The sequence below is a fragment of the Littorina saxatilis genome, linkage group LG10 (assembly GCF_037325665.1).
Source record: "Littorina saxatilis isolate snail1 linkage group LG10, US_GU_Lsax_2.0, whole genome shotgun sequence".
NCBI classification, from domain to species: domain Eukaryota; kingdom Metazoa; phylum Mollusca; class Gastropoda; order Littorinimorpha; family Littorinidae; genus Littorina; species Littorina saxatilis.
Window position 1 is genome coordinate 4,163,813 of NC_090254.1, and position 24,086 is coordinate 4,187,898.

Here is a 24,086-nt window from a genome sequence, read left to right on the forward strand (position 1 = left end):
CTGCGTTTCATCATAAAAAGTTTGTTCCTATGTATTCCCATTTCGATTATAACCATTTTGCTTAGATCAGGACTAGCTGTAAGAAAGGTCCTACGGACCTAATGCTATCTTTCCTGTAATAAAGTTCAATGTTTCAATGTTTCAATGTTTCTCTCTCTCTCTCTCTCTCTCTCTCTCTCTCTCTCTCTCTCACTCGCATACGTTATCCTAATTTCGCTTAGCTTAGCTTAGCTTAGCTTAGCTTAGCTTGCCTTGCCTTGCCTTGCCTTGCCTCGCATCACCTCACCTCACCTCCTCTTTACACTGTTGTCACAGACGGGGTGTGCGGTAATCGCCGGGTTCCTGCACTTTCTCTTCCTGGCCAGCTTCTTCTGGATGGCGACGGAGGGTCTGCAGATCTACATGAAGCTCGTGCTGGTCTTTGAGACGTCCTGGTCCATGATGCCTGTCTACTTCGGCATCGGTTATGGCTGTCCCGCAATCATCGTCGCCATTTCTGCTGGCTTGTTCTCACAGGTAAGTTATTCGCGGGGAAAATCATTTTCAGATTCATGGCATTGTAAATACTGAAGGATAAATGAACTGCTGCCTTACCCGAACAGTAAACACAGAGTGGCCGAAAGTGTCGCTTTTACATTTAGTCACATTTTGACTAAACTTATTAAGTTAAAAAGTTTAGTCAAAATGTGACTAAATGTAAAAACGACACTATGTTAATAACATAGTCTGGGAATCGAGACGAGGGTGGTGGAGTATGTGTGTGCGTGTAGAACGATTCCGAGAAAACTATAGGACCGATCTTCATGAAACTTCACATGAGAGTTTCTGTGGATGATATCCCCAGACAATATTGGTCAAGCAATCTTCGACGAAGTCCGGACTATGGGATTGCATTTCAGCTTGGAAGCTTGAAAAATAGTTAATGAGTTTGCTTATTAAAGTTGTCATTAAAATCGAATTTTCCGTCACAGATTAAAATATGATCGCCTTGTGTTCTTCATCTTCTCCTGATTTCAAAAATATATAGATATGTCACTCTAAAATTGTGCTCAGAATGGAAGAAAATAGGTTCAGTAAGTAGTATATATATATATATATATATATATATTGCTATTTCATATGTTACGTGGATTTCCATTGGTCAATTGGGCAAAACTGAGCTCATTGTAAAAGTGATATCGACGACATTTCCGTCGATATCAGTTTTGATATCGACGACCTCTTTATTGCTTCCCCACTTCAAAAACAAAAACACCTAAATTTAAAAACAAACAAATATATATGAAAATGTAATGATCCCAGAATTTAGTTGAGCAAGTGACTGAAGACTTTTTGAAAGAAAAGACATTTTTAAATACTGAAAAGTACAAGAAAAGAGTGAACAAAAAGAAATAATAATCAGAGGGAGGGATATGGAAGAGCCAAAACTGAGACAAATACTTTTGTAATTTCTTTACAGTAAATACAAAATGGCCAGAGAATTAGCAATATATCTAACACTAGCAGTTAAGCCCGGCTTCGCCCGGGAGTAAGCGGAGCCCTGTAGCAATTTAAGACGCTCGCTATCTCATTATCATTAGCTTTACCTCCTTTGTTTGGATACAAAAAAAGAGTTATCTTCCTTACCTTCTAGAAATTTCCGGAACTGTCCAGTTAATTTTTCTTTCTTTAAGCCCGGCTTCGCCCGGGAGTAAGCGGAGCCCTGTAGCAATTTAAGACGCTCGCTATCCCATTATCATTAGCTTTACCTCCTTTGTTTGGATACAAAAAAAGAGTTATCTCCCTTACCTTCTAGAAATTTCCGGAACTGTCCAGTTAATTTTTCATTCTTCATTTCTTCCCCTCATAGGAGCAATAGCGAGTCTCTAATATCACTGGCATGATGTGCTTGCTACAGGTGAACAGTAGGCACTGAACTGGTCTTGCACCATATAGGCTGTATTCAATAAATGGGAGGTCCATAATCTGAGAAAGGAAACAATGAATCAAGAAACTAAAACCCAGGTGCACATCTGCGGCACCTAGGGAGTGTGCGTGCACACTATCTTGTTCCTGCCTCTTGCCATCTCAGAGGTATGGCGACCACAGACAGACAGACACACACACACACACACACAGACAGACAGACACTCTCTTTTATTTATATGTATGTATGTATAGATGTATAGATAGATAGATAGCAGTTAAGCCCGGCTTCGCCCGGGAGTAAGCGGAGCCCTGTAGCAATTTAAGACGCTCGCTATCCCATTATCATTAGCTTTACCTCCTTTGTTTGGATACAAAAAAAGAGTTATCTCCCTTACCTTCTAGAAATTTCCGGAACTGTCCAGTTAATTTTTGACTCACATGCGAAGCAAAAGTGAGTCTATGTACTCACCCGAGTCGTCCGTCCGTCCGTCCGTCCGTCCGTCCGGACGTCCGTCCGTCCGTCCGGACGTCCGTCCGGCCGTCCGGAAAACTTTAACGTTGGATATTTCTTGGACACTATTCAGTCTATTAGTACCAAATTTGGCAAGATGGTGTATGATGACAAGGCCCCAAAAAACATACATAGCATCTTGACCTTGCTTCAAGGTCAAGGTCGCAGGGGCCATAAATGTTGTCTAAAAAACAGCTATTTTTCACATTTTTCACATTTTCTCTGAAGTTTTTGAGATTGAATACCTCACCTATATATGATATATAGGGCAAAGTAAGCCCCATCTTTTGATACCAGTTTGGTTTACCTTGCTTCAAGGTCAAGGTCACAGGAGCTCTTCAAAGTTGGATTGTATACATATTTTGAAGTGACCTTGACCCTGAACTATGGAAGATAACTGTTTCAAACTTAAAAATTATGTGGGGCACATGTTATGCTTTCATCATGAGACACATTTGGTCACATATGATCAAGGTCAAGGTCTCTTTGACCCTTATGAAATGTGACCAAAATAAGGTAGTGAACCACTAAAAGTGACCATATCTCATGGTAGAAAGAGCCAATAAGCACCATTGTACTTCCTATGTCTTGAATTAACAGCTTTGTGTTGCATGACCTTGGATGACCTTGACCTTGGGTCAAGGTCACATGTATTTTGGTAGGAAAAATGTGTAAAGCAGTTCTTAGTGTATGATGTCATTGCTAGGTTTAGGTCAAGCATGTGAGTCGTATGGGCTTTGCCCTTCTTGTTCATTCTTCATTTCTTCCCCTCATAGGAGCAATAGCGAGTCTCTAATATCACTGGCATTATGTGCTTGCTACAGGTGAACAGTAGGCACTGAACTGGTCTTGCACCATATAGGCTGTATTCAATAAATGGGAGGTCCATAATCTGAGAAAGGAAACAATGAATCAAGAAACTAAAACCCAGGTGCACATCTGCGGCACCTAGGGAGTGTACGTGCACACTATCTTGTTCCTGCCTCTTGCCATCTCAGAGGTATGGCGACCACAGACAGACACACACACACACAGACAGACACTCTCTTTTATTTATATGTATAGATTGACTGACTGTGTGATGATATCTTCTGCTATTGGTCTGTTTCGACAGTGATATCAAAATCTCGACCTCCTGTCTCGATTTTGATATCACTGTCTCAACAGACCATAGCAGAAGATATCATCACACAGTCCGACAATATTGGGTAATATATTGCTGATCGATGTGAATGCGTGATATATTGTGTAAAAAATGCCATCTCACACGGCATAAAAGCGCTTTGAACTTCGGATAAGGCGCTATATAAATAAAGAGAATTATTATTATAATATATGTATACGGTCGCATGCTTCGCGGAGACGAGCGTGACCCGCCTCGGTCTTCGGGTTAGCCGGCCGAGACTATCTGAAGGTAGTCTCGGCGATGACTGTTTTTGACTCACCTGAGTAATTGGTGAGTATTAGGATTCATATTGTGTCCGGTTGTATGGACGGACGGCCGTCCCTCTTTCCGGGGACAAAAAAAATTAACGTTGAGTTTATCTCGGATTTTTTGTTTGTTTGTTTGTTTGCTTAACGCCCAGCCGACCACGAAGGGTTATCTCGGATGTTTTTCAAGCTAGACCTCTGAAACTTTGCACACTTTTAGGGTTTGATGATTTCACGAAGTGACCCCAGTTTACAAACTATAAAGCAGAAGCAGAAGCTCTCATGCAGGCCGCCTCCTTCGTTCAGGATTCCGCAGACCCTTGCTACCAAGTTGTCTTCCTCTCGGACGCCCTTTCAGTCCTTCAGGCCCTAGAGAACGACAAACTCCCACAGCTGGCCAAAGCATTACAGATGGTCAGACAAACCAGAAGAGTTGTCCTCCAGTGGATACCAGCACACTGTGGGATACCAGGAAATGAAAGGGCAGATGAGCTGGCAAAAGAAGGAGCCGTGGAAGACCAACCTGAAAACAGTGTCAGCTTTAGTGAGCAGAAGACAATCATCAAGGCATTGATGAGGCCAAGGACAAACAGAGATGACTACCACACAATGTCCAGAGAGCAGCAAGTCAACCTCATCAGGCTGCGTACTGGCCACAACAGGCTCAATGCTCACATGAACCGAAAGTTCAAGCTGGCGCCATCACCAACCTGTGCCTGCGGTCAAGAGGACCAAACAGCGGAACACATCTTACAGCGATGTCCCTTACTAGATGAGGAACGAAAAGAAGTGTGGCCGTCACCAACTCCCTTGCAGACCAAACTATACGGCAGTCGACAGGAATTGGAGAAAACGACAACATTTATCACCAGTGCTGGACTGATTGTGTAACCTCTGCGAACGCCAAGAAGAAGAAGAAGACCCCAGTTTGATTGACCCTCGTCAAATTTCGGGGTCACAGCAGGGTCATGTTCGTTTCATAAAAACTTAACGTTGAGGTTATCTCGGATGTTTTTGAAGCTGGAGCTGTGAATTCTTGCACATTTCTAGGGTTTGATAACCTCCCGACTTGACCTAAGTTTGATTGACCCTCGTCATGTTTTGGGGTCACAGGGGGTCATGTTCGATTCTTAATAACCTAACATTGACGTTATCTCATGCGTTTTTGATTAAGCTAGAGCTTTGAAACTTTAAACACTTCAAGGGTTTGATAATCTACCGTTGTGACCCTAGTTTGGTTGACCCCCGTCACATGTTTGGGTCACAGCGGGGTCATGTTTGTAAAAACTTAACGTTGATATTTTCTCAGTTATTTTGGGTGCCAAAGACTCCAAATTTCAGACAATTGTAGGTGTTGATAATCATCAGACATGACCAAAATGTGGCTTGTTTTTATCAAATTTCAGAGTCACACCATGAAGATGTCTGCTTGAGAAGATTTTCACCCCTGAAATATCCACTGAGCTATCAAGAAAATAAGTCTTGAGGTCATCAAGCTTAATGATGTCATTGTTTGATTTGGTCACATTCTTGGCTAGACTATTGGTGATGACATCATGTTATGATGTCATAGTATCAGGAACGAGGTCACACAAGTGTCTGAGTATGCCTATTTTGTCTGGGCAAGCCAAAACTCAATTTGGTCAAGAAAATAAGTAATTATTATGATTCTTGTTTAAAAAAAAATCTCTTTTTTCAAAATTTAATGGTTCTTTAAGTACATCAGGCTAGTTAGTGATGGTGGTGGGAAGCATGTGTGGGGTTGTGCAAGTTTGAACATGTAAAATATGCTTAGGATTGAATAACTAAATGGATTGATAAAGGTCACATAAGGAGTTGTCTTGAACATTATTTTATGAAGCTGGAACAGCTTCTTTGTTTTGGTGGAGGGGGGAGGGGGGGTTTGGAGGGTGAGGGCGGGGTCATAGGTAGTGGAATCCTCCTTTTAAGACCTACACAATCTTGCGACAATCAGGTCTTAAAATGGAGGTAAACTTACAGAGGTTATGAACAGAATATCTTAGAAAACATGGTCTTGAAAATGTCATATCAGGGGGTTGGGGGGTCTTAAAAGGGAGGGGAGTCTTCTATGGGGTAAGGTGGTTCAGGGAGGGGCAGGGGTAACGGAGGCGAGTCGCGTGTAAGCAGTTGCTTTTCTTGTTGTTGTTGGTATTGATTTGTATAGTTTGACAACGACTAACAACATGTTTTATATCGCTTCACGCGACTTGTTTCTTCTCCGATTCGGCGTGTGCTTATTCCTTTCAGGTTTGCGAGTCACAACCATAAAATCCGTCGCACCACTGACGCGCGACAAGCTCCTCATCTTTGCGCTCTCGGTCCGTAATGTACAATGCAAAAAATTAATGTTATTATCAAGACGAGCACAACAAAGGATCGTTGGGTCTATAGACGGCTCTGTGGTCGGACCTTGCAGTTGTGTGACGCAGTCGCAGAATGTTAAATCATTTCGAGAAAAAAAACCTGCATTAAGCAGATTTGACTACGAGCAGAAAGCGGGTGCTAGTAGTTCGAAACTCTCGAAAAATATCTATTTTCGGCTGGCGGTGACAGAAGAACATCCGGTGCACGACTTCGAAGGAAGTGATCGCAAATTAAGACCTTGCCCAAGGAACCACGTTTGATTTTGAGCGAAGTCACTGTTGTGTCATTATAGTTAACAACCAATGCATGATCTTTTGGAAAAGTTTCTTTTCTGTTTGTGTGTGTGTGTGTGTGTGTGTGTGTGTGTGTGTGTGTGTGTGTGTGTGTGTGTGTGTGTGTGTGTGTGTGTGTGTGTGTGTGTGTGTGTGTGTGTGTGTGTGTGTGTGTTGTTGTTGGTTATTTTTTTTTTAAATACAACCTGAAAGCTTTCTGGAACCTTTTACTCCATAGTTACATTAAAGGTGCCTTTCTTATCGTGTAAGCGATCATGTTCACCAACACAAGTCCGTTCCGGCATTTTGAGAGGATACGAGCATCTTTTAAAGTCAAACACAATCCAAACACCAACAGCCTGGCTGCTTCCTGTGCTGTGTGGGGGATTGTTGTGGAATTCATTTAGAAAGTCAAACTTCTCAGACTAAATTAAATCAAAGTCTCAATCTGCGCAGAAAGCAGGCTGGGTTTTATTTTTTGGTGTGTGTCCAAGTGGAAAGGATGCTCTAATCTCCTGTGAAATCCGGGATACATCAGTGACAGTGGACGTGATCGAGGAAGTTGATGACGAGGCCATGGCCGTACCAGAGATGACAGGGCCAGAGGGAGTTACAGACGAAGCCATGGCCATATCAGAGTTGACAGGGGCGGCAGAACCCGTTGCTCAAGACGTTATGGCAGTAGACAAAGAAGATGTGGCTGCCAGTGCAGATTTAGAGACTGGAGATGAGGAATCAGCACAATCCGATTGTTCCCAGGCAGATCCCAGATCTCAAGAAGAGGAGAATGACAATACATCTGATGACCCCACAGTTGCTGAACACATGAAGAAGATAAGGGCGTGCCGAGCGGAGGCTTCACTTGGCCAAGAAAAAAGTAGCGCTCAAATGGTGTTTTCAAGCAATGCCAAACAACCCTCCCTAAACGTCGGGGACTGTGTCCTACTTCCAGTGTCTGTTTCCAAAATAAATGTTTGCCTCGTTTGCATCACTAGTATACTGTGTGTGTGTGTGTGTGTGTGTGTGTGTGTGTGTGTGTGTGTGTGTGTGTGTGTGCGCGTGCGTGCGTGTTAAAAAGTATATTATCACATTCATGGTCAGTATCGACGACAACACACACACACACACACACACACACACACACACACACACACACACACACACACACACACACAAACAAACATACACACTAAACTCACTATTGCCGATTTCGCGTAATGGGCAACTTGCCTATTACGCGTAATCGGCTGCCGATTCCGCGTAATCGGCTGCTGAATTCGCGAAACAGGCAAGTTTTAGAGGCCTTTACTGACGCGATTTCTGCAAAACGCTGCCGATTTCACGTATTGGGCAGCGTTTTGCCGATTACGCGAAATGGGCAAAAATGTTGCCCATTACGCGTGATCGGCAATTACGTGAATTCGGCACGACATATATACATGCAGTAGGGACGATACCTTTAACGAGCTGATTGTTTCAGGGTTACGATACTGAGATATATCTGATTGTTTCAGGGTTAAGAGACTGAGATATATTTAATTGTTTCAGGGTTAGGGGACTGAGATATATCTGATTGTTTCAGGGCTAGGGGACTGAGATATATATCTGATTGTGTCGGGGTTAAAAGACTGAGATACATATCTGATTGTTTCAGGGTTACAGGACTGAGATATATCTGATTGTGTCGGGGTTAAAAGACTGAGATACATATCTGATTGTTTCAGGGTTACAGGACTGAGATATATCTGATTGTGTCGGGGTTAAAAGACTGAGATACATATCTGATTGTTTCAAGGTTACAGGACTGAGATATATATGATTGTTTCAAGATTATGGGACTGAGATATTATAAGATGTTTGATGGGTTGTTGACAGACCAGCTTTTTTGTCGGTCCGAGGGGGAGCATATCGTCTTTTGTTTCATATTTATTGACCAAGGCCGAAGGCCGCGGTCAATAAATATGAAACAAAAGTCGATATGCCCCCCGAGGACCGACAAAAAAGCTGGTCTGGCAACAATCCATCAAACATCGTTTTTGTCATCATTTTGGTGGTTCAACATTAAGTGAAAAATCAACACAGGGAGCCATGGTTTGAAACGCGAGTTCTGTTATTATAATGCATGTTCGGGGCCCCAGCACGTTGTTCAAAGCTGGCGTGCGAAAGCAACTTACTGTGTGTGATTTGAGTTTATAATGTTGAGACAAGTATGTCAGGTTTGAGGATGCGAAGTTCTGTAGGTTCCGACTACAGAGTGGTGTGTGAAACCAACAGTAAGCGCCTTTGAAACGATAGTGCCCACATGTTGCATTCGAGCGATGGGATTGTCGTATTTCAAACGAGGTGATTTGCTTGCACAGTCAGCGTTGACCATCTCACAACAGATCTGTTATGTGGATTATCGTGCGACGTTCGAGTCGGGGGCAAGGAATCGCAGGAAGCAAAGATGAGTCTTTTTCCATTGTCACCTTTCTTTCCGGTTGTTGGTGCATATAATATTGTGCGGACAAAATGATGCGACGGCGAGTGTTTTTTGCCTCCAAGATTTTGTGGTGTGGGTATTGTTTTGCTCGTTTCATACCCACACCAAAACCTGAAACACACCCCACCCCACCCCCCCCCCTCCCTCACAATCAGTCCATGAACACAAACACTGACACACACAAATTAATGATCAAGTTACCCCCCCCCCCCCAACCCTTCACTTGCACACCTGCAACGCAGACGATCATATTATTGATTAAATATTCATATAGGTCAGTGTTGGGTTTTTTGTTCTTGTTTGTGTTATTGCAGAATCGGTTATCTCTTATTGCTACACGTGTCTCTTCATTACATTTCACCATCGCCCTACCACCCTGCCCCTCTCGGTATTCCACGACTCGGTTTTCAGTGGTAAATATTAGTAATCGAATATTGAAGCTACGTTGAGTCAAAGGTCACAGAAGATTTGCATCGTGCAGCACTGCACGAATTGGGTCAAAGGACACAAACGATTTGCGTCGTGCCGCGAAGGAAAGATAATCGCGATCTTGTTTCTCATTGCCTCTCTGTTTTTCATTAGACTTGTCATTCTGCTTGCTCGGCTTTGTCAGATGTCTTCATTTCTTGTTGCTATGTTCTTTGCTTTTTTTATTATTATTTTTTTATTTGCGCTTAGTTTATCGATACAACGTCTTGTGCACGGGTCAAAATGTGTGTGTCAGGGGTCAATTGGTTTGACTTAAACTTGACGTTCTCTCCAAACAGAGATACACGCACTCCATGACTTTGTGAGAAGATAAAACATATCGATAGGTTTCATTTGTTTGCGATAAAGCATAAATGTATGACCTTTGATGAGGTAGTTTTGTTTTTTGTTTACATTTGCCAGTTTGCCAGTTCGTATTTGGAACTTGGCGAAGCAGTGTCGTCTGTTTAGGTCTGGGGAAACGCCAATGAAAAGAGCCGAAGAATCCTCGAGCGTTTCTATTGGGTTTGCTTTTGATTATCCATGTAATAGGGCTTCCTGCAACTATGGTAACCGGGGATTTATTCCCCGGGGAACATGAGATTTATTTCCCAGGTGCTTGTGAATGAAAACTCGTGAAAATGATGACAAATATGATTGTTTTAAGAGTTAAGGGACTGAGAGTGATCTTATTGTTTCAAGGTTACAGGATTGAGATATGTATCTGATTGTTTGAGGGTTAGTGGACTGAGCGTGATCTTATTGTTTCAGGGTTACGGGACTGACATAGATCTTATTTGTTTCGGGGTTAAGGGACCTACACATATCGGATTGTTGTAGGGTTACAGAACTAACAGAGATCTGATTGTTTCAGGGTTACGGGACTGACAGTGATTTTTATTGTTTAAGGGTCACGGGACTGACAATGATGTGATTGTTGTAGGGTTACAGGACTGACAGTGATTTTATTGTTTCAGGGTCACGGGACTGACAATGATGTGATTGTTGTAGGGTTACAGGACTGACAGTGATTTTATTGTTTAAGGGTTACGGGACTGACAATGATGTGATTGTTGTAGGGTTACGGAACTGACAGTGATTTTATTGTTTAAGGGTTACGGGACTGACAATGATGTGATTGTTGTTGGGTTACGGAACTGACAGTGATTTTATTGTTTAAGGGTTACGGGAATGACAATGATGTGATTGTTGTAGGGTTACGGAACTGACAGTGATTTTATTGTTTCAGTGTTACGGGACTAACAGTGATGTGATTGTTGTAGGGTTACGGGACTGAGAGATATACGATTTTGTCATCATTTTCACGAGTTTTCATTCACAAGCACCTGGGAAATAAATCTCATGTTCCCCAGGCAATAAATCCCCGGTTACCATAGTTGCAGGAAGCAGGTTATACATGGATAATTAAAAGCAAACCCAATAGAAACGCTACAGGACTGACAGTGATTTTATTGTTTAAGGGTTACGGGACTGACAATGATGTGATTGTTGTAGGGTTACGGAACTGACAGTGATTTTATTGTTTCAGGGTCACGGGACTGACAATGATGTGATTGTTGTAGGGTTACGGAACTGACAGTGATTTTATTGTTTCAGGGTCACGGGACTGACAATGATGTGATTGTTGTAGGGTTACAGGACTGACAGTGATTTTATTGTTTCAGGGTCACGGGACTGACAATGATGTGATTGTTGTTGGGTTACGGAACTGACAGTGATTTTATTGTTTAAGGGTTACGGGACTGACAGTGATGTGATTGTTGTAGGGTTACGGGACTGACAGTGATGTGATTGTTGTTGGGTTACGGGACTGACAGTGATGTGATTGTTGTAGGGTTACGGGACTGACAGTGATTTTATTGTTTCAGGGTCACGGGACTGACAATGATGTGATTGTTGTAGGGTTACAGGACTGACAGTGATTTTATTGTTTAAGGGTTACGGGACTGACAATGATGTGATTGTTGTTGGGTTACGGAACTGACAGTGATTTTATTGACTCACATGCGAAGCAAAAGTGAGTCTATGTACTCACCCGAGTCGTCCGTCCGTCCGTCCGTCCGGAAAACTTTAACGTTGGATATTTCTTGGACACTATTCAGTCTATCAGTACCAAATTTGGCAAGATGGTGTATGATGACAAGGCCCCAAAAAACATACATAGCATCTTGACCTTGCTTCAAGGTCAAGGTCGCAGGGGCCATAAATGTTGCCTAAAAAACAGCTATTTTTCATATTTTTCCCATTTTCTCTGAAGTTTTTGAGATTCAATACCTCACCTATATATGATATATAGGGCAAAGTAAGCCCCATCTTTTGATACCAGTTTGGTTTACCTTGCTTCAAGGTCAAGGTCACAGGAGCTCTTCAAAGTTGGATTGTATACATATTTTGAAGTGACCTTGACCCTGAACTATGGAAGATAACTGTTTCAAACTTAAAAATTATGTGGGGCACATGTTATGCTTTCATCATGAGACACATTCGGTCACATATGATCAAGGTCAAGGTCACTTTGACCCTTATGAAATGTGACCAAAATAAGGTAGTGAACCACTAAAAGTGACCATATCTCATGGTAGAAAGAGCCAATAAGCACCATTGTACTTCCTATGTCTTGAATTAACAGCTTTGTGTTGCATGACCTTGGATGACCTTGACCTTGGGTCAAGGTCACATGTATTTTGGTAGGAAAAATGTGTAAAGCATGTGAGTCGTATGGGCTTTGCCCTTCTTGTTGTTTCAGTGTTACGGGACTAACAGTGATGTGATTGTTGTAGGGTTACGGGACTGAGAGATATACGATTTTGTCATCATTTTCACGAGTTTTCATTCACAAGCACCTGGGAAATAAATCTCATGTTCCCCAGGCAATAAATCCCCGGTTACCATAGTTGCAGGAAGCAGGTTATACATGGATAATTAAAAGCAAACCCAATAGAAACGCTCGGGGATTCTTCGGCTCTTTTCATTGGCGTTTCCCCAGACCTAAACAGACGACACGACACTGCTTTGCAAAGTTCCACAAAAGTAAACACAAAACAAAACTACTTCATGAAAGGTCATAAATTCATCATAAACAAATTAAACCTACCGATATATTTTGCAGAACTGAAAAATCGCTGAACTTGCTTGCTGGCCGCTGCGCTGCTACTAATGACTTCAGGGATGGATTTGTTTGTTTGTTTGTTTATTTGTTGCTTAACGTCCAGCCGACTACGCAGAGCCATATCAGGACGACTCAGGGATGGAGTAATCGTTCATTGCCCTACCTGTTGGTTTGCTGGCATCATGAATTAGCCTAACGCTACCATCTTCTTTGGGGATCGCGGCTAGTGCGCTTACGACCGTTGGCTTCTTACTTGTCACTATATAATCCTTTTGCTATTTGATCTAACAGTTCTTGTTCTACCATGTCGCGATGATCGTACGCTGATTTATGATTGCTTTGTTCTGCTGCTAACACACATGTTTTATGTTTTTCTGTTACCCGAAAACCGTGCTGTATACCGTCTAACAAAAAATCTCTGTCACAATCGCCCTCTAGCACTGAGTGCCACCTTTGAGATTTTGCACTAATAGATGCATGATTTCCTAAAAACTCACAGTCATGAGGATCTAATTGAGGGAACGGGCTGGAATAGGTGGGGCCTACCGTTGTGTTGTCAGTTCGCTGCGCTGTATCCTAGGCACTGGTGTTTGCTGTCGCCTGGTGGTCTTTGCCGGGGTGCTCTTTTCCACACACGTATTGGAACCTGCAGCGGGACCCGTAGAGGCATGTGCCTTTGTTTGTGTACTGCAGGCACACCTCCTTCCCACTGGGTCCCACAGGTCGTCGAATACCGCCGCTTCCCATCGTGGCCTTGCCGCTTTTGTTGCCTAGAACTTGTTGGGTACGATCACGGAGAATCACTGTGGACAGGTGGGGGTTGGGGGTCCCCCAAGCAAACCCGCTGGTAGCCTGGCGCTTCCTGTACTCGTCGTCGTACAGGAGCACTGACTGCCAGGAGAATCTTGCGCCGAGCTCGCCCACCATCTCCGTATAACCGGTCGAAGTCCGGTGCATTCATTAGTTTTGCCATTATTCTTGCATTTGCGACGATCCAGTGGCAGGGGGATACTTTGTCCAATTTTGGTTTGTTGGCCAGCTTGAGCGTGACACCTCCCCCGAGTGTCACCTCTTCCTCCACCGCCATAGAAGCCGGTACGAAGTCAACAATTCTTAAAAATGTCTCACCTAGTGAAGCGGTAGACTGTATGGCCATGTTGCCAAGAAGGCCCTGGAGCGGTGCCACTTGGTCGGCAGCACGCAACGGCCCTCCTCCGTACTTCTTTTGCAGGTCTGCCACTGCCGCTTTTAATTCCACTATGTGGCCTCTTTTTAACTTGAGGCTTTCCAGGTCCTTTTCTCCTTCATATTGTAAAGCACTGAGGGTTGTGAACTCCTCTTTTTCCAGAACCTCAACCACAGGTTGGGGCAGATTGTTTGCCCATGAAGTAAAATAGAACTCCATTTTTGTAGAACTGAAAAAAATCGCTGAACTTGCTTGCTGGCCGCTGCGCTGCTACTAATGACTTCGGTCCTCGCTCTCTCTCTCGGACTCCCTTATCTGTTACCATTGTTTCATTCCAGATGCTCTCCTTCACTCATCACCTCCCCCTGCCCTCCAACCCTCTTCCATTCCCCGCATTCGTTCCCACGGGACTCTGCTATCACTTCCTCCTGCATTACCTCTACTGACACCTCCTCCCCCCCCTTTTTTGCTGCATATCTGTCTCGTTTAAATAGAGTTTATGGTCGCTGACCGCTCCCTCTAAACTCACCCTAAACAAATGAAACCTACCGATATGTTTTGTCTTCTTACAAAATTATGGAGTGCGTGTATCTGTGTTTCGATACACAGACGTTCGGAGAAACACGAACGTCAAGTTCAAGTCAAACCAATTGACCCCTGACACACACATTTTGACCCGTGCACAAGACGTTGTATCGATAAACGAAGCGCAAATAAGAAATAATAATAAAAGCAAAGAAAATAGCAACAAGACATGTAAACATCTAACAAAGCCGAGCAAGCAGAATGACAGGTCTAATGAAAAACAAAGAGGCACTGAGTCGGAAACAAGATCGCGATTTTTTCCTTCGCTGCACCAAAGAGGCTGCACGACGCAAATCTTCTGTGACCTTTGACCCAACGTAGCTTCCACATTCGATCACTAAGTTTAATATTTACAACTGAAAGCCGAGGGGGAGGAATACCGAGATGAACCTACAGAACTGTGCATCCTCAAACCTGACATATTCATCCCAACATTTTATGAACTCAAAAACACAGAAAGTTGCTTTCACACGCCAGCTTTGATTGCCAGTGATTATCAAAACAGAACTCGTGTGGTTATCAAAACGATACTCGGGTTTCAAAGCATGGCTCCCTGTGTTGATTGTGCACTTGTTTTCTCACAACCAAAATGATGACAACAACGATGTTTGGAGGTTTGTTGTCAGACCAGCTTTTTTGTCGGTCCTCGGGGAAAGAAAAGACGATATGCTCCAGATGCTGGTCTGTCAACAACCCATCAAACATCTTATAGTGTCAGGGTATTGTTTTGGGGTTTCGGGACTGAGAGTGAGAGTGATCTTTTTATTTCAGGGTTACTGGACTGACAGAGATCTGAGTGTTTCAGGGTTACATGAATGCGAAATAAATAATTGTTTGAGCGTATTGGACTGACAGTGAAGTGATTATGTAGGGTTACGGGACAAACGGAGATCCGATTGTTTGAGGGTTACGGGACTTACAGAGATCTGATTGTTTCAGGGCTACGGACACGAGGGGGCGTGCTGGTTGAAGAAGGAGAACGGGTTCCAGTGGAGCTTCATCGGCCCGGTTCTCGTCGTTATCCTCTTGAACGTCATCATGCTGAGCATTGGTCTCAACGTCATGAGACGTCACATGCGCTCCCCGTGAGACTCACTTCCTCGTTGTAATGTCCAATGCTGCATCCATTGTAGCCCAATGTCGAAGCTTTGTTACGAGGATTTGGGACACTTAAAACGTAGTTCATGTCACCCTAAAAAAGAGACTGGGTAGTTCCATTGTCGAAAATCTCCTCCGCGTTCTGAATAGCGTACGCGCTATATTGTGGTTGCATCTCAGAATTTAAACAGATGTTCTCTAAAATAAGATGTGTTCTTCACTTACCAACGATTTAGGACAATAACGATTAATGCGTTTTTTCCACATTACGAACCCACGAAAAATGTAATGTGGTGAAACTTTAGGGCAAGAACACAAATTTCCTTCGATGGTAACAGCATGCGTGCTCGTGTTCGCGCGCATGTGTGTATGTGTGTGTGTGTGTGTGTGTGTTCCTGTCTTCACGTAGTGTCCGCTCAAATGTTTGTGCATGTGTTTGTTGAGGGCTCATAAAACATGCATTCATTTAAAAAAAAGAAAAGACGTTCGTCGAAAATAAACAAAATAATGTGGTCAGGATTAGGGCGAGATGGGGGGGGGAGTGGTATGGCGTCGTCTTAAGAAAAGGGTGACTTATTTGCCGTTATGGGGGGGGAGTGGTATGGCGTCGTCTTAAGAAAAGGGTGACTTATTTGCCATTTACCGATGGGTACGGGTGCTACCCTTTAATTTCAAGGCTTTTGTAGCAGAGAGAGAGAGAGAGAGAGAGAGAGAGAGATATATATATAGAGAGAGAGAGAGAGAAGGGGGTGGGAAGGGGGAGAGCAGACGGACAGACACAAAGACAGACATTAAGATAGATAGAGTCTAGATATCACTTTGTCACTACAACGATGTTGTATTCTTTTCATAAGAATAAATCTTGCAGGAAATGTCCGCACAGAAATTTCCCACGTTTAATAATTATTCCGTGCAGGACAAAACAAGATATGGGCAAGCTAGGCAGAATGAAAACCTGTCTGAAAGGGGCAGTGACTCTGGTGTTTGTCTTGGGACTCACCTGGATCTTTGGTATCTTCAACCTTGGCGGGTCGGAGACAGAGGCCTTTGCCTACATTTTCGTCCTGCTCAATGGCTCGCAGGGAGTCTTCATCTTTGCTTTCCACTGCATTGGCAACGACAAGGTAAATACTGCGGCGGTCGGGTTGTGTCTTTGCTTTGTCCGTCTGTTTAATGACATCAGTCCGTGTATGACTCAATTCTGGTTGACCCTCGACAAGTGTCAAGATCACAGTGGTGGCAAATTTGTGTCGCATTGGGATCGACTTTGGACTGATCACAATGATTTTCTTTGCTGTCACTCTGTCATGTACTGGGTGCTTTGTGGCCAGTTTCTCCTCTAGACTGTATTGAAACATGCGTCCGTGTGAGCTGACCCCCACTTGTCACCAATAGCAAAGAACAACTCTGATACACTGACATGACTGTGATTGTTGTGTTGAGGTGAAGAAGGAGACTGTGACAGTTGCGTTAAGTTGCGGTAACCTTCGCCCGACCGGGTTATCGACTACACACGGAAGACATCGTGGGGCCGTGCGGACCCATGCTTCTCAAAGAAGGAAAAATATGCATACCCTTCCGTAGACCCATGCTTTCTAAAGAAGGAAAAACGTGCATCCCCTTCCGTAGACGCCGTGGTTACATTTCCGCGAGAAGTAATTAAATTAAATTATTATTTATTACCGTGCAGACTAACGCTTCTCAAAAAAAGAAAAACGTGAATGCCCTTCTGTAGACGTCGTGGGACCGTGTGGACCCACATTGTTATGTATTAATTTCGCTCCACGCGACTTGCTTATTAACTCCAAAATTAAGCAGATCATAGAAAATGATGTTTAGAGCCAATACCTGAAGGTTTGCGACTTCTCTCCCTAGTTTTTATGTAAGTTCCTTCAGTTTGAGAAACATGGGTCCGCACTGCCCCACGATGTCTTCCGTGTGTAGTCTAAATTTGGCCCTTGTTTTTTAATTACTTCTCGCTAAAATGTAATGATCTTTTAGGACATAAGAGCCTTTTAGGTGTCTGAGGCATTCTTAAAAGCTCATTAAAACATTCTAACTGGTTTAAGAGATATTTGCAATTAAACACCCTTCTGGGTCCACACGGACTCACGACGACCGACGAAGGTTAAGGTGAAGAAGGAGACTGTGACTGTGACCTATCACTAAGAAGAAGAAGAAGAAGAAGAAGAAGAAGGTGAAGAAGGAGACTGTGACGGTCGTGTTAATGTGAAGAAGGAGACTGTGACTGTTGTGTTAAGGTGAAGAAGGAGACTGTGACTGTTGTGTTAAGGTGACTGTGACTGTTGTGTTAATGTGAAGAAGGAGACTGTGACTGTTGTGTTAAGGTGAAGAAGGAGACTATGACTGTTGTGTTAATGTGAAGAAGGAGACTGTGACTGTTGTGTTAACGTGAAGAAGGTGACTGTGACTGTCGTGTTAAGGTCAAGAAGGAGACTGTGACTGTTGTGTTAAGGTGAAGAAGTAGACTGTGACTGTTGTGTTAATGTGAAGAAGGTGACTGTGACTGTCGTGTCAAGGTCAAGAAGGAGACTGTGACTGTCGTGTTAAGGTCAAGAAGGAGACTGTGACTGTTGTGTTAAGGTGAAGAAGGAGACTGTGACTGTTGTGTTAAGGTGAAGAAGGAGATTGTGACTGTTGTGTTTAGGTGAAGAAGGAGTACCGGAGAGTGCTGCGGAGGGCACGCTGGCTGCCTGACGGCTGCAGGCTCTGCCTCTTCAAGTACTTTTCTACACCCTCCTCCCACGAGATCTCCCAGACCACTGGTGCGTCCAGCGCCAAGGGCACACTGTCACGCTTCAAGTACAGCAAGACCTATTTTGGCGGCAGAGACACCGCCATCTCCTGGTCCCCTGAGCCCCGCAAGGTACATGGAGATCAATCCAATGTGTGTGTGTGTGTGTGTGTGTGTGTGTGTGTGTGTGTGTGTGTTGTGTGTGTGTGTGTGTGCTTGCATGGTGATTATGTTGCAGAGTGTTGTTGCAAGACTGAGAGGATAATAGGTCAGTTGGACCTTGACTATATTAAAGTGTTCTTATACATGATTTTGTCATCCCGTTTTACATGGGGAGAGGGTGGGGTGGTGGTGGTGGAGATCACTAAACCCAATCATTGTCAACAACGAGATCATAATGTTTCTCTTAAATCTTGTTCTTTAAGGTCGTTCTTACAGGGAGGTCAGCGCACATTGACGATACGCGTCAAGGTTACCAGGGCGGCTTCAGGTCTAGCGTGGTCAACGTACCGACCGTCACCCCCACGCAGCTGGCCGATTGCGGCATCTACCTGGGCGAAGACGACGGCAACGTGTACGGCGCGGACGAAAGTAAGTTGAAGGAGGAACAGGCGGAGTCGGGCAAGTTCAACTTCTGCAGACCGCGGAATGACTCCAACGCCAGCACGAAGACCACTGAGTAAGAATGCACTGTTTTAACATGAAAAAAAAGGAAAAGTCACAAAACCAAGTGCAAAATGTAGGGATTAAGTGCATCGACACAATATTTACAAGGGAGAAAAAAGGAAAGTACGTGAAAGAGAAAATAATTAATTTAAAGCTTATTTTTAATGAGAATTGGGTCATTTTTGACATAACCAGCTTGCTTTACTGAAATAGAACCGAGCCTGTGTAGACCATGACGTCAGTCTTTGTGGACATCTTATCAACAGAGAATGGCGGCAACCAGTGCCGCACAACATGCGGTGTGGCTCTAGGTGTCTACAAATCCTGTAGTGCAGTGTTTTTAGGGCTTACATTAACATGCCACCAACTTTTGTTCTTTCTACACTATCCGTTATAAAAAAAGTACACAGATATATTTAGCTGTAGATCTTTGTGACGCAGCCAGTTATATTAAAACAAAGTATATTGCCAGAAAGGTAATTTATTCCCCTACCGTATGAAATAAAGAGTTTCATTTTCCATAAATTAGTGTTTATGCAGTGTACCGGAGACCTAGGACACCTACCAAAATCAAATTCGCAAAAGCAAACTTACAGACACTAAAATACACACAAAAATCAAAAAAAGCAAGAGTGACCCTGTTTTTGATCTTAAATGGAAGAACAACTTATTTTCTACCCCTACAAATTTATTTGGTTCAGCTGTTGTGCCTTGCAGTGTTGTATTGCCATTTTGAAGAAGACTGGTGTCAGCCTCTTCAGAAGCTGTTTTGGTGTCATTTTTTTAGGGCTATGTTGGTAAAAACCCTGTAGTGTTGTAATGGCTGATTTTGTTGCTTTTAAAATTGACATGAGTATTGATAACACAATTGCAAAAGAGTGTGTAAACTATCATGGTGTTCTGATGAGTTTGTTGGACGTACAGGAACTTTTCAGAAACGTTTGATTGAACTGTAATACTTTTTTACAGTATAGTTGCACAAATTCAGCATTTTGCACACTTCAACACAAATGAATATTACAAATGGGGACTACTTTTGGTACACAAGCAACAGCGCGCTTGGATGGTAGAGAAATGTGAACGCAAAAGAACAATTACGAAAAACAGGTCTTCCAAAATCAAAACCCAGTCCAGCGCAGCAGACTGAAATGGCACGTCACTCACAGTGTTGGTAAGGGGCTCCGCTCACCTATGTAACTTCAGCAGGACCGACGACGCACTGCAGATTATCCCAGCCCGCTACACGTTGCATGAAAGGAAAACAGGCCAAGTACTCGTCATAATCCCTATCGCGGCATACATAATATGCAGTGCGTCGTCTGTGCCGCTGAAACTGCGCAGGTATATTCTACTCCGCTCACCTATGTAACTTCAGCAGGACCGACGACGCACTGCAGATTATAATAGAGCGGAATATACCTGCGCAGTTTCTGTCTTCTTCAAAATGAAAAAAACAACACTGCTAGGCACAATAGCTGAACAAAATAAGTTTGTATGGGTAGAAAATGAGTTGTTGTTCCATTTGAGATCAAGAACGGGGTCACTCTTGCTCATTTGGATTTTTGTGTGTATTTTTGAGTCACTTGAGAAAAAGTGACTCTATGTAATCGGTCAGTGTTAGTCTGTCCGGCCGGCCGGCCGTCCGGCCGTCCGTAGACACCACCTTAACGTTGGACTTTTCTCGGAAACTATCAAAGCGATCGGGCTCATATTTTGTTTAGTCGTGACCTCCAATGACCTCTACACTTTAACGATGGTTTCGTTGACCTTTGACCTTTTTCAAGGTCACAGGTCAGCGTCAAAGGAAAAATTAGACATTTTATATCTTTTCTCGGAAACTATCAAAGCGATCGGGCTCATATTTTGTTTAGTCGTGACCTCCAATGACCTCTACACTTTAACGATGGTTTCGTTGACCTTTGACCTTTTTCAAGGTCACAGGTCAGCGTCAAAGGAAAAATTAGACATTTTATATCTTTGACAAAGTTCATCGGATGTGATTGAAACTTTGTAGGATTATTCTTTACATCAAAGTATTTACATCTGTAGCCTTTTACGAACGTTATCAGAAAAACAAGGGAGATAACTAGCCTTTTCTGTTCGGCAACGCACAACTTAACGTTGGGCTTTTCTCGGAAACTATAAAAGTGACCGGGCTCAAATTTTATGTGAACGTGACTCATTGTGTTGTGAATAGCAATTTCTTCCTGTCCATCTGATGCCTCATATAATATTCAGAACTGCGAAAGTGACTCGATCGAGCGTTTGCTCTTCTTGTTATTGTCTGTTGCGAATTTGATTTTTGGGGGGTTTCCTAGGTCTCCGGTACACTGCATAAAGACAAATTTATGAAAAATAAAACTCTTTATTTCATACGGCAGGGGAATGAATTACCTTTCTGGCAATACACTTTATTTTAATATAACTGGCCGCATCAAAAAGATCTACAGCTAAATGTATCTGTGTACTTTTTTTATGATGGGTAGTGTAGTATATGGTAGCAGGATATTTGCAGGTCATTCCATTCCTTCTATGCCTAGTTACATCGTTGCTGGAGACATTAGACTCGACATGTATGGTTGGCTGACACAGTCACAACCTGTTCAGAGAAGAATTATTCGTGGTTATTTACAGAACGGCAGTTGATTATAATCTAAAAGTTATTCGGTGTGATATATATGTATCTTTTTCTTGCTGACTTCTTCTACAGCAATCATATCTATAGACCTAACCTCCTCTTTCCTAAAAAAAAAACTTGCGTTAGAAGATACTGTGAACACATCGATCAGCATTGAACATTTGTTGAGTTCATATGAATATCTCACACAAAAACTCCAAAATGACACACAACATGACTATATTTGGCGTTTGTATTCGGTAACGTTGTGACGTCAGAATCGTCGAAATAACTCACTTACGCAACCCGTGGCCACCTCCCTTTTACCTACAATGTTTTTATACCTCTCTTTGACCTATTCACGAGAGAAAGAAAAAACCCCAGACTTTTGTAATTGTTTCTATGTTTTAATATTTCAATCATTACTTTCCCGCACTACCAGCACGCAGGAGGGCAAACGTCTGTCCGGCACCCTCGGGGTCATTGGTGCGTTACTCGGAAGCCAGGAGGTCCTGTCGCGCTTGTCGGACACGAGCTTAGCGGACAGCGCAACGTCCGAAGATGGCGCGACACAGGTGGAGGATCTTCAAAGTGCAAAAAGCGACGATATGCAGGATACAAGCCCTGCTATGGCTCCTGACGAACGGTGATGTCGTTCTGGAGAGAGAATACAGACTGCACTGGCGAAAAATAACAAAGTCGTCTTAGGTTTAGCACGTGAACACAACTACGAAAAAAGTTCAATGACAACTGGGTGGACTGGGTGGCCGAGTGGTAACGCACTTGCGCTCGGAGGTGGTGGGTTCAAGTGCTAGTCTTTCGGATGAGACGAAAAGCCGAGGTCCCTTCGTGTACACTACATTGGGGTGTGCACGTTAAAGATCCCACGATTGACAAAAGAGTCTTTCCTGGCAAAATTGTATAGGCATAGATAAAAATGTCCACCAAAATACCCGTGTGACTTGGAATATTAGGCCGTGAAAAGTAGGATATGCGCCGAAATGGCTGCGATCTGCTGGCCGATGTGAATGCGTGATGTATTGTGTAAAAAAATTCCATCTCACACGGCATAAATAAATCCCTGCGCCTTGAATATGTGCGCGATATAAATTGCATAAAAAAAATATAAAAAAATTAAAAAAATATTAAAATATTAAAAAAAAATAAATCCCTGCGCTTAGAACTGTACCCACGGAATACGCGCGATATAAGCCTCATATTGATTGATTGATTGAACTCTGATAATTGACGACCGGATAGTTTCAGGTTGGGTACAACGTGATTTGCAGTTTCCAGGGAGAAAATATTGGTTTAGTCTTACAACAACATAATATCAAATGAGTATCCGTGAACCGCAGAACTCCCGTGTGTTTGTCCCATTGTAGCTGACCGTCACACACACGGTTTTTAACTAACTGCTCACCAGATATATGCTTCTTCCAATTATGTCCGTTAATAGAAGGGCATTCCTAAGTTTCGGTTCAAGCTTTTAGACTCACATGCGAAGCAAAAGTGAGTCTATGTACTCACCCGAGTCGTCCGTCCGTCCGTCCGTCCGTCCGTCCGTCCGTCCGTCCGTCCGTCCGTCCGTCCGTCCGGCCGGCCGGCCGGCCGTCCGGAAAACTTTAACGTTGGATATTTCTTGGACACTATTCAGTCTATCAGTACCAAATTTGGCAAGATGGTGTATGATGACAAGGCCCCAAAAAACATACATAGCATCTTGACCTTGCTTCAAGGTCAAGGTCGCAGGGGCCATAAATGTTGTCTAAAAACAGGTATTTTTCACATTTTTCCCATTTTCTCTGAAGTTTATGAGATTGAATACCTCACCTATATATGATATATAGGGCAAAGTAAGCCCCATCTTTTGATACCAGTTTGGTTTACCTTGCTTCAAGGTCACAGGAGCTCTTCAAAGTTGGATTGTATACATATTTTGAAGTGACCTTGACCCTGAACTATGGAAGATAACTGTTTCAAACTTAAAAATTATGTGGGGCACATGTTATGCTTTCATCATGAGACACATTTGGTCACATATGATCTAGGTCAAGGTCACTTTGACCCTTATGAAATGTGACCAAAATAAGGTAGTGAACCACTAAAAGTGACCATATCTCATGGTAGAAAGGGCCAATAAGCACCATTGTACTTTCTATGTCTTGAATTAACAGCTTTGTGTTGCATGACCTTGGATGACCTTGACCTTGGGTCAAGGTCACATGTATTTTGGTAGGAAAAATGTGTAAAGCAGTTCTTAGTGTATGATGTCATTGCTAGGTTTAGTTATTTGACCTTGACCCTGAAGGTCAAGGTCATGTAAAGGTCAAGGTCAAGCATGTGAGTCGTATGGGCTTTGCCCTTCTTGTTTAAGTTTTGGTTCAAGTGTTCCTAAGCCTTGGTTCAGGTATTCCTAAGTTATGGTTCAGGTGTTCTAAAGTTTTGGTTCAGGTTTTCGTGAGTTTTAGTTCAGGTATTTATAGGTTTAAATTCAACAGGGGACATGAGGCACCCTTGAGGGTCTTACTCCGTTGCCCAACGAATCAACATTTACCACTCAAGGAAACCTAGAGTTTGATATACATTTTT

The 24,086-nt window shown here is 43.1% G+C and overlaps 1 protein-coding gene across 1 annotated transcript in view; it reads left to right on the plus strand.

The window, feature by feature from the left end:
• LOC138979125 (adhesion G protein-coupled receptor L2-like) overlaps positions 1–22,144 on the plus strand; it is a 46,500-nt gene extending 24,356 nt beyond the window's left edge. The window contains exons 2-9 of the mRNA XM_070351934.1: positions 316–516; positions 6,964–7,384; positions 13,936–13,949; positions 15,298–15,443; positions 16,373–16,580; positions 18,125–18,343; positions 18,637–18,890; positions 21,937–22,144. Coding sequence (XP_070208035.1) covers positions 316–516; positions 6,964–7,384; positions 13,936–13,949; positions 15,298–15,443; positions 16,373–16,580; positions 18,125–18,343; positions 18,637–18,890; positions 21,937–22,144 — 1,671 coding nt within the window. The remainder of the gene's footprint in view (positions 1–315; positions 517–6,963; positions 7,385–13,935; positions 13,950–15,297; positions 15,444–16,372; positions 16,581–18,124; positions 18,344–18,636; positions 18,891–21,936) is intronic.
• The last annotated feature ends 1,942 nt before the right edge of the window (positions 22,145–24,086 follow it).